Raw genomic sequence first — 11,558 nt, forward strand, 5'->3', positions numbered from 1 at the left:
CCCTGTCTCTCTATCATCCGCTCCATCCGCCCCTGCCGTCTCTCTCGGCAGGTCGGCCCGGGCTGTCTTTTCTGGCTCCACCTCTCGCTCCGGCGGTCTGTGCGAGTCTCGGACTCCCTGCCCCTTCAGACGCCGTTCTCCGGCGGGGTTTAGGTCTGTCTTCTTCACCCTCAGTGAGTCAGAAACAAAGGAGGCGGGTGGAGGGAGCGCACTCTCTCCGGCTCGGCGATTCGCCCTTTATTCTGAACTCGCAACGTCAGCGGGCGGGTGGATGGAGCTGCGGGGCGCGGGCTGGGCCGCCCACAGCGCGCCGGGCCGGGGGAGCGGCCGGGCCGGGCCGGGCGGGCGGGCGGCGGAGGAGCTTTCGGGGGCCCGGGCCGCGTGGGCGCCGGGATGGAGGGCGCCGAGGGGCGGGGAGCGGGCGTGCGTGTGTGTGCGAGCGCGAGGGAGGCCGGCCTTTAGTGTAACCGGAGCTACAAAGAAGGGGAGAGGGAGGGAGGGAGGAGCGGCGGCGGCGGCGCCGGGGTCCTCTCCGCACCCTCCCCCTGGGCAGGAGCCCCCTCAAAGCGGCCTCGGCCCCCGACGCGGGGCCGCCCCTCGGCGCCCGCGCCCGCCCGCCCGCCCGGAATGATGAAGAAGAACAATTCCACCAAGCGGGTGAGTGCACCCGCCCGCCCCGTGCCCGCCGCTGACTTTGTGCCCCGAGGACCCCAGCCCCGTCGGGGCCGCGGGCGGCCGGGTTGGGGGCCGGGAACGCCCCGCGCCAGCCCCCTCCTTCCGCCCCGTGGCCCGGTCGCCGGTCCCCTTAGCCTCGGCCTCGGCGCGCTGGGCCCCACGACGAGGCACCGGCGGGGGCTTTTGTTTGTTTACTTGGGCTGGGGGTTAACTTGGCTGAGTTTCTGCCCGACCCCCGGCCTCCCCTTCCTCGGGCGGCGGGCGGCCGCCGGCATCGCGCTCTGCAGCGGCGAGAAGACAATGAGAAATAAAATAAAATGCCGTTAATCCCGGCGCGGCGAGGAGGGAGGCTGGGGGAGGGGGCGGGGGGCCCGGCGGAGACCCGAAGGCCACCCCTCGGCTCCAGCCCGGCCCTCACCCCTTCCACTGGCAGTTCCAGTTGTTTATTTGGGAGAAGGGGGAGGGGAGCGATGGGGAAGCGAGTTCCTTGGAGTGAAAGGCTTTGAAGAAGTGGGGATAGAACGCGGGTCTCCCAGACTCCAGCTGCGGCGGGGCGGACGCGGGAAGGAGGGGACCGGGGACTGAGGAGGGCGCCGGGGACGGAACGGGAGGAGGAAAAAGCTGTAATCACCTAATCGTGTGGTTCTCATCTGGCTCGGGGGGCAGGGGCCTCAGGATGGAAATCATCAGTCTGCACCGCCTGAGAAGGTCGGCTGGGTCCGGAAATTCTGCGGGAAAGGGATTTTCAGGGAGATTTGGAAAAACCGCTACGTGGTGCTGAAAGGGGACCAGCTCTACATCTCCGAAAAAGAGGTAGGTGCCCTTTGCCGCTAACTATCCCTGTTTTCTCATAGTCCCCACTTTGTCTCTCCTCAAGGGTCTTATCTACTTCTCATCTCCCCCTTACCTCATCCCTCATTTTGTTCCAAAAGCTAGTTCAGCGGTCCGGTTGGTCTCTACCCCCATCTTATCTGCAGAGAAAGGTCACCCTTTAATGAGGAGACTGGAGTTAGAATTAGAAGTTGAGTTTGCATCTTATTTAAAAATTTTTCTTTGGAAATACCTTGCTGACAACCATGATAACTCCCTCCCAAGAATGTCCCAAAAGTTTTAAGTGTCCCCTGCTGGCCCCTACCCTATCCTGGCCTCTAGCTGACCGTAGGATTATTTTTTCTTTGCTGTTGCTGCTGAAACACTGTTCAGCTTATTCTCCACTCCTTCCTGCCCTCCCCACCCCAACCCAGCTAGCCTCCCCTTTCCTGTCTCTCACAGGGACATATGCAAGTCATATCAGTAGTACAGCTGCCCTGAATCACAGAAAACACACATACAACCCAGGGTCAGTCTCACATGACCTCAGGTAGAGTATTTGTAAATGGCATTTATTTCTGTTGAAGCCAGTGTCCCTAACCAACATGTTCTCTGTTCCCCATCCCCACTCCACTGAAAAAAAAAGAAGCAAGGAACTCATTCTCCATTCCTACCTGCCCAGCTGCCCCCCACCAGTTATATCAGAAGGGAGAATGGAGTTATGAACCCCTGTGTGTCTCTGGTTCTTTGGGGCTATAGTTAAAATGAAAACCACAGTCCACATTGGGTCAGAACCTGAGCCCACATATTGAATCCAGATTATTCTCTCTGTTATCTCTAATTCTTGGGATAAATGACACATAGTAATATTGAGAAACTGAAATTGCCCCTCCGTGGGTTAGAAGTCATTCCAGTCCCTACCTCTGCGACTATGTCAGCATCGCCTAGGAGACTGTCCTGAGTTCCCCTGGTAGGATGACCCTCCACCCTCCCCCATTCTGTATTTCCTCACCCAGGGCTAACTGGGAAGTCCTCCTTGAGTTCTAACCTCTCCTGCTTTCTGCATAGACTATATTTAGGTAAATAAATCCTTTTATGGTATTGAAATAGACACATGCGCAGTCCTAGAGAAAGTATTCATCTGAACAGGACATCTACTGAGGCAGCTAAGAAAGAACTAAGCTGTGCCAGGGCCAAAGAGATCCCTCATAAGGGTATTTAAACCTTGCTGTTTACACTAAGCTGAGAACTTGGTGATGGAGCGAGGTGAGAAAACACTTTGACAGGAGAATTTATTTTTAAGGGTCACCTCTACCCAACCCCAAATCCTACCCAAGGTTTTTCCACAATTTGTGGGCTTTCCAGGGGGTTTTTTTGGCTTTTTTTTTTTTTCTTAGGCAAGTGTCAAAGTGTATCTCCTGTCTTCCCTGAACTCCATAATGGCAGGAAACTCTAGTGAGCAATCAGGGAGAACTTCCCACACGTCAGTGGGGAAAACATGTGATCAGGGAAAGGGTAGAAGGAACAAGACATCTTTTTCTTGTTTGTATTTGTTCAAAGAACAGAGTCAGGGGGCAAAAGAGCGTAGTTGACCCTTGTTTGTGGAGGAAGGGGTACTGAGACAGGGGAAAGGATGGAATGACCTCAGCTTAGGATGTCTGATGTCCTGTGAGTCAGGAGCATCTGACCGATCATGGGGCCAACTGCCCACTGCTTTGAAGGGCATAGGAAAAGAGGGAACAAGCCTATTGGTAGTACTCTTCTTTGGGGCCAGTTTCCACGCTACAAAGGCCTAGGTTAAAGGTGAAACTGATCAAGGACCATAGGCTTTATTCTGTCCACTTCCCAAAAGCTCCAGAGCCAACAGAGTCAAGATTTTTTTTTAGTATAGTATGATGTTTGTAATTTACATGGGCTTTTAAAATTTTATTTATTTATTATTTTGGCTGCACTGGGTCTTAGTTGTGGCGCACAGGATCTTTGTTGCGTCCTGTGGGATCTTTAGTTGTGGCATGCGGACTCTTAGTTGCAGCATGCACGCGGGATCTAGTTCCCTGACCAGGGATTGAACCCCAGCGCCTGCATTGGGAAGCTCGGAGTCTTACCCTCTGGACCACCAGGGAAATCCCAGTAATTTACATGTTAATGCAGGAAATCCCTAACCCTCTCCCCTAGAATTTGCACCAGTCTTTTTTTGCAATTGCCCCCACCAAAGAAATCCTTCTGTATTTGTTGTTAATAATCGTTTTCTTCATTCTTAGTCAAAGGGCACCTTATGATCATGGAGCTGATGTATAGGAACAGAAACTAGACCTTAGGGAGACCTCATGGTAGAGGAAATTGAGTTCAGGGCATCTTTTTTTGGCAAGCATGGGAAAAATTCTGTGGGCTAAGGAGAAAGAATCAGGGGAAAGGGTTGACTTTTGTGGGTGGTAATTATAAATGAGACTGTGGGAATTAGATGGGCAAAAACAATACAGTGGAGAACTAGGGTCTTGGAGTTGTCCATCTTCCCTGGGCACTGGAGTATGCTTGTTTCACTGCTTGCTTTACCCCATCTCCTACCCCTGCCTTATGAAGGGCTAACCTCTGTCAATGCCTTCTGCTCCCCAGAGCTCCTTATCAGTCGTGTCCAAGCCAGAATATCTCCCTTTCCCTTCCCTTCCCCTCCGTTCCCCTCCCCTTCCGTTCCCCTCCCCTCCCCTCCCCTAAGGAAAACAGAACAAGTAACTCTTTTCCCCTGGCTACATACACACACCCAGCACTTTCCTCTCCAAGATTTCTGGCCTCTGCTGATAGTCTCAGCTCTGAGGAAGGAGGGGAAGAGGAGTGATGCATCACCCTGCATCCCTGCTTCCATGTTTCTGGGAATTGTTCTGGGACACCCCTTGCCAGCATCTTGTCCACTTTCACCTAAAAGCCTTCAAGGCTTCTGGTCACTTCCTAGTCCAAAACCCGGGAACCCAGGATAGAGGAGAGCCCTGGAGGAGCCAGGCCACGTGGAAACAAAGAAAGGTGGGTGTATGAGCAGCCATTCACCTAAATGAGCCTGTGTCAGCCCCCTGGGTCGAGCGCCAAGTCAGAAGGACAGGCAGATACAAGAGCAGAGATCGGCTGGGGGATGGACTAGAGAACCAGGCGGAAAGATGAAGTCACCTCCAGGCACACAATTCCTATTTCAGAGCTTGAGACGTGGGGACTCTTTTGTGAAATACTTCCAGTCAGGGAGGGTAGATGTCTTCCAAGGAACATATGAGGCTACTTTTGACTGTTTAGTTTTAACAAGATAAGTGCTGGTGGTTTTCATCTCTCATCCCAGGAAAACCTGAACAGCTCATTCCACAGGGTCTTCCAATCCCAGGCGCAAGTAGCAGAGGGTGAAAGGGTTTTCTAATCACAGGCTGCTCCATCCAGGCCAGTGATGAAGACTTCTTTCCTCTTGCAAGCCAAATCACAGCTTCAGAGGATTAGGGCTATGGGAATACCTTAGGAGAGAGGAGAAAAAACCCTGAGAAGTTAACGGACCTTGGCAGAAATGTTAGTAGAATTTGCTTTGTGGCACTCATGAAAGGCTGGTTGGGGTTGGAGGATGTAGACGGAACTGTGGTCTCTGATTAGACTTTCAACAAGAGAGTTAAGAGCCAAATGATGGATAGAAATGCTGAGAGTGGAACCGGGTGCAAGATAGATTCTACAAGCATGAAGGGCTCAGTTTAGACACAAGGAAGAACTTCCTGGCAGTAAGGGCTCAAACTGGAATCGTGGAAACAGGTAGCAGAACACTTTTTTCCAAGTAGTCCTCCAGGGAGAGTATAAATGCATCTTTGCCTAGAGAGCAGTGGATGATTTAAGTGGCTTCTCAAGCCCACAGGAGCTAGGTTGGGTTGTCATGGTACCTTGGAAGGAAGAAGGAGGGGTAGGAACTACAGGTGTATTTTTCACCCTGTCTGAACAAACTCAACAAACTGAACACAGGGGCTGCTGTTCCTATGGTGCTGAAGCTTCTGAAAAGAAGGAGATAGATCAGTCTCTTCATAATAGTATATATTTAAGGAAGGAACCAGGGGATAATGGGATGGATAAGAAGGCAACAGCATAAACATAAGACAGGGAAGGGCGGGGGCAGCCCTTGTTCCCTCCAGACATCCCCTGATATTGGCCCTGCCTTTACCTCCTCCCTCTGGACAATCAAGGGCCATCCGGGTCTTGCTTACTTCAGGATGATAGGATTAAACTGTTAGCCCTGTAACCATGTCCTTTGAAGGACAAAGTGGGAGTCACAGTGAAGAGAGACCTACTGGGGCTCTGGAAACGGTAGCTTGGCTGAGGGGAGTGGGGACAAGGGGTTTAAATGGAAACCCACCTGAGGAATCAGGACATGGGGGCTGCCCCCCACTGTCAGGCCTCTGTGGGCCTTGGGTAGGACAGCCTTTTCCTAACCTGTCATCCCTCCCCTCTCAGGCTTCTTTGGGTTCCCAAGACTGGTCAATAACTAACAATTTGGGAGAAGGGACTAAGTAATTTTATCCTCAGCACCTCACCTCCAACCCTCCCCTAGGTAAAAGATGAGAAAAATATTCAAGAGGTGTTTGACCTGAGTGACTATGAGAAGTGTGAAGAGCTCCGGAAATCCAAGAGCAGGAGCAAGAAGAATCATAGCAAGTTCACTCTTGCCCACTCCAAACAGCCTGGGAACACGGTATGCTCTGCCTGCCGCCTTGGCCACTGGAACACTGACCAGGTCAGGGGTGTGGGGAGCAGAGGAGAACACCTGCCCCTTCAGGATCTCTCAGCTCTCGTGGCTCAGAGGCCCTGAATTATTGCTCTCCTGCCAGCTTTTATTATTTAACCTGAGAATGTCATGGCCATTTCCTTCCTTCCAGGCAAGGCAGCCTTTAAACTGTCCAGCCACAAAGATCATATCTCTCTCCCTCTCTCTGTCACACACACACACACACACACACACACACACACACACACACACACACACACACACACACACACACACACACACACACACACACACACACACACACACACACACACACACACACACACACACACACACACACACACACACACACTGCTCTTGGGAGACAGCCACTTTTCCCTGTACTGTGATAGGTGGTTGAAATTCTGAATCGAATTTCTCTTGTCTGAGGAAACCCAGGGAAGCCATTCCTGTCACATTCTATTTCTTCAAACATTTAAAGATCTTTATTTTAGTACCTGTCCTTTACCAAACTTCATCTAATGATCTCCAGTGCCATATTAATATCTGGTACCCATCTAAGCTCCTCACTGGTCATTTCTAAAACAGCCTCCAAGCAATGGCATTTTGCAGGAATAGAGGCTGATTTCCTTAAGTTACGGATGACTCCAGAAGTAGAATCTCTCTCCTTCCAAGAGCTGGGTCTAAGAGAATGAGATTATAATTTCTTATTTCTTCCCTGTCAAGGTGAGGCCAACTGTAAAACCCTGACTGAAACAAGAATCTTCTCCTCACAGGCACCCAACTTGATCTTCCTGGCAGTGAGTCCAGAAGAGAAGGAATCATGGATCAACGCCCTCAACTCTGCCATCACCCGAGCCAAGAACCGCATCTTGGATGAGGTTAGGAGGTTTATTGTGGGGAAGGGGACGCTGAGGCGAGGGAGCAGAATGACTCACTGAAGAGGGAAGATGATGGTGTGGGCCCCGTTTACTAGCTCCCCGCTCTGCTTCTTTATTTCCCTTTTGAAACCCTATTCTCCTTCTAACTTCTAAGTCTTTTCTGCCAACTCCTCTTTCCCCGCTTTCTGATGCATGGGCCAGCCCTGGGCCAGCTTAAGGAGCCCCTTTATGTCCAGTACATCCCTTGCCCTTGGATTTGCTCAGAAACGGTTCATGAGGTGGGATTATTTCCCAGTCCAGGCATGTTCAGGCCTCAGGGGAAGCTGGGTTGGGACAGAGTCTCCAAATAACACCCATGACTCACAGTGCATCTCTTTCAGGTCACCGTTGAGGAGGACAGCTATCTCGCACACCCAACTCGAGACAGGGCAAAAATCCAGCACTCCCGCCGCCCCCCAACTCGGGGACACCTAATGGCTGTGGTATGTAAGACTATAAGAAAGTAAAAATTGCTGAAGGGCCAACTCCATGTCAGTTCATCTCAGACAGGACTGTATCTCAGACAGCCCACCAGAGGCATTTGTGTACCAAGGTCAGAGGCTAGGGAAGTCCCTCCACCCTGTTCCCTTTCTTGATTCCTCCAAACCAAAAATATTTAGTCAGCACCTACTGTGAATTTGAAAGTCCTGCCCTCAATAAATGTATCATCCTTTGGGGAAAATGAGATATACCCACAAGGGAAGTGAAAAGTAGAAGAGATGAATACAGTACAAGGCAACATAAGCTACTGTCTGGTGGCTAGCTATCCTGACGGATAACAGCATTATGTATCACAGGCACTTAGAGGAGCAAGGATTTTCTTTCATTTGTCTGAGTGCTAAGTGTCTAGGGAAAGAGGCAGTCAGGTATAGTAGAAAGAGCATGGGGGCCTCCCTGGTGGCGCAGTGGTTAAGAATCCGCCAGCCAATGCAGGGGACACGGGTCTGAGCCCTGGTCCGGGAAGATCCCACATGCCGCGGAGCAGCTAAGCCCATGCGCCACAACTACTGAGCCTGCGCTCTAGAGCCCGCGAGCCACAACTACTGAGCCGCATGCCACAACTACTGAAGCCTGTGCACCTAGAGCCCATGCTTCCAACAAGAGAAGCCACCACAGTAGAAACCCGTGCACCACAATGAAGAGTAGGCCCTGCTCACCGCAACTAGAGAAAGCCCGCACACAGCAACAAAGACCCAACACAGCCAAAAATAAAATAAATAAAATAAAATAAATTAATTTTTTTAAAAAAGAAAGAAAGAACATGGGCTTTGGAATCAGACAGAACTGGGTTGGAACCTAGCTTTGCTGTATACTCTGAAGCTGCCCACCTCCATCTGTAAAGTGGGGCAGTAATCATGCCCACTTGAACGGTTGCTGTGAGGAATGATTGAAATAACATATGTATCAACACATATAAGGTGCTGAATACCCTTACCACTTTTTTTAAAATTACAGTATTCTGGAAATAGAACAAGTTTTATTTTAAGGCAAGAGGTTCTGAGGTCCAAATAGCAGAGGGGGTTGAAGTGTGTGGCTCAGAGGATACAGATGGAAAAGGACAGTTACCCTGCCATGCCAGGCATCCTGTATGTGTCAAACCCAACTGATGCTTAGAGTCCACAATACAGAGGAAAAAGACACTCTTCAGGAAGCTCGTAGTAAAGTAGAAAATATGGGAAACAAGCAGGAGAAATTATTTTTTTAATAAATTGTTAATTTTTTTTTAATATTTATTTGCTAACTTACTTTGGCTGTGCTGGGTCTTAGTTGTGGCACGCAGGGTCTTTAGTTGCGGCATGCTGCCTCTTAGTTATGGCATGCATGCAGGATCTAGTTCCCTGACCAGGGATCAGACCCAGACCCCCTACATTGGGAGTGTGGAGTCTTACACACTGGACCACCAGGGAAGTCCCCCAGGAGAAATTACTTTAAATCACAGAAAAATAAAAGAAAGAAGTTTAAGTCACTATCAAAGGAATAAGAAATAGCAAACAAAGTCAGAGGGCTGTGTCAGGAGTGGGGGCTTCTCATTCAGGGAAGGCACGTTGAGGAGGGAGATGACCACAGCTTGCTTCTCTTTCAGGCAATCAGTCCTGAAATGCTCACTGACGACAATCTACCCCCTTCACTCCCTCCTTCTCCCTCTCCAGGCTTCAACCTCTACCTCGGATGGCATGCTGACCTTGGACCTGATCCAGGAGGAAGACCCTTCCCCTGAGGAACCAACCTCCTGTGCTGAGAGCTTTCGAGTCGACCTGGACAAGTCTGTGGCCCAGCTGGCAGGCAGCCGGCGGAGAGCAGACTCAGACCGCATCCAGCCCTCCTCGGACCGGGCAAGCGGCCTTCCCCGACTTTGGGAAAAGCCAGACAGAGGGGCCACCTACACCCCCCAGGCACCCAAGAAGTTGAGCCCCGCAGAAAAAGGCCGCTGTGCCTCCCTGGAGGAGATCCTGTCTCAGCGGGACACTGCCGCAGCCCGCACCCTCCAACTGCGGGCCCAGGACCCCCCGACCCCCATCCCACCCCACCCGGGGCAGCTGTCCCGGATCCAGGACCTGGTAGCAAGGAAACTGGAGAAGACTCAGGAGCTGCTGGCAGAGGTTCAGGGACTGGGAGACGGGAAGCGAAAGGCCAAGGACCCCCCTCGGTCTCCTCCCGATTCTGAGTCAGAACAGCTGCTGCTGGAGACGGAGCGGCTGCTGGGAGAGGCGTCATCAAATTGGAGCCAGGCGAAGAGGGTGCTGCAGGAAGTCAGGGAGCTGAGGGACCTGTACAGACAGATGGACCTGCAGACCCCCGACTCCCACCTCAGACAGCCCAGCCAGCATAGCCAGTACCGGAAGAGCCTGATGTAGAGGAAGGTGACAGAGTCTGGAACATGTGGGGGTGGACAGACTCTTATCTTCAAGTGTTGCAGGATACAGCTTTTTTATTTACCTCAGTCAAAAAAGAAAACAAAAACACAATCAAATTCGTTGCTCTTGCTGCTGCCCGACCCTCCTACAGCCCTTATTTCCCAAACTCCTTTCCCCCCATCTGTCTCTCTGAGACCTAAATTGCCTCAGATCTGGGGAGGAGGTGACCCCTACAGCAGTATTAAGAAGCTTTCACCTGGATGAAGAGAGAGAGGGTAACGAAGGCACAGCCTGACCATGTTACACGCACCACCCCTCTTGAGGTGTGGTGAGGAATATACTGCTGCTCCCAAGGATGTATCTGGGCTCCTAGGTTTAGAGGGGGAGGTGTGGGGCGTCTCTTGTGTCCCATTCCAAGTTTTCAATCTGAGGGTGAAATTTCAGCCACTCAGCCCTAGCTCGAGAGATGTGGGAGCCAGTGCCACCTGTCCACGCACACAGAAGTGAAATTTATCCCAGCCCCGAGGAGGGTTTGTGCAATTAAAACACCTCCAGCCCCACCGCCAGGCACTGGCTTCTCACGCCTAGCAGCCTCTGATTGAGATCAAGCTGCCTGGCTTTCTTGTATGAGGTGTTTCTTCCCTTCATCTCACACCCTTCCCAACACTGATTCAGAGATACAGCCCTGGACGGATGGGATGGATTTGGTCATTTGGTTAGGGGCGCCTAGCACAGGGGAACCGGGGACAGTCAACCCCACGGAAGAACCAAACTAAAAAGGAAACTGATTTGTGATGCAAGCTGGGTAGGATGAAGGGGAAAACCAAATATATGCCCAGGTTCCTCTTTCGGCCAAGCTAGGGTTTCCTGTAGCCTCTCCCTCTCCTTCCTCGAACCTTGCTTCCAACACTAATCAAGCCCCAGCTTTAGAAAAACATGTTTATGCTCACACCACCACCCTACTGACCACCTCTGGAGCTGCCAGACTCCCCGACATTCTTGTCTGTGGTGGAGACTACACAACTCACTGTGATTGCTTCTTCCCTCTGAAGTTTCTAACATCAGGTTTGATAACAGTGATAGTGTCCAGAGAAGAAGGCGACAGATGAATGATTTTTGGAAAGAAGGGGACAGCCCCATGAATCGAGTAATGAAGGGTTAAAAAAAACACTTTGAAGTACAGTTGACCCTTGAAAAGTGCGAGGGTTAATCCACCTGTAAATTAACAGCCCTCCATATCCATGGTTCCTCTGCATCTGAGGGCTCAACCAACCGCAGACTGTGTAGTACTGTAGTGTTTATTGAAAAATATCCGCATGTAAGTGGATCTGCGCAGTTCAAACTTACGTTGTTCAAGAGTCAATTGTAGACCCCTTGCTTCTTGATCCTGTTCCCTAGATCCCCTCTCACCTCCAAGACCCAAAATCTAGAGTTCACCTAAGAGTGAGAGGGGAGAAGAGGAGAAAATGGGGATAAACTGTGTGTACATCCTGGCCACGAAGCTGCCCTCGTGTGACATTCAGGAAGGTGGGGTAGGAGGGAAACAAGGAAAATCCTTTGGGCAAA

At 51.2% G+C, this 11,558-nt stretch overlaps 1 protein-coding gene across 1 annotated transcript; it reads left to right on the top strand.

Annotated features, from left to right (window-relative positions):
* Positions 1-482: 482 nt before the first annotated feature.
* On the top strand, positions 483-11,218 carry PLEKHO1 (pleckstrin homology domain containing O1). The gene is made up of 6 exons (XM_060090459.1): positions 483-657; positions 1,342-1,488; positions 6,044-6,184; positions 6,994-7,098; positions 7,479-7,580; positions 9,288-11,218. The coding sequence occupies exons 1-6, from the start codon at positions 628-630 to the stop codon at positions 9,990-9,992; spliced, it is 1,230 nt and encodes a 409-aa protein (XP_059946442.1). The 5' UTR covers positions 483-627; the 3' UTR covers positions 9,993-11,218.
* Positions 11,219-11,558: the final 340 nt, after the last annotated feature.

This window comes from Mesoplodon densirostris, chromosome 2 (genome assembly GCF_025265405.1).
Source record: "Mesoplodon densirostris isolate mMesDen1 chromosome 2, mMesDen1 primary haplotype, whole genome shotgun sequence".
NCBI classification, from domain to species: domain Eukaryota; kingdom Metazoa; phylum Chordata; class Mammalia; order Artiodactyla; family Ziphiidae; genus Mesoplodon; species Mesoplodon densirostris.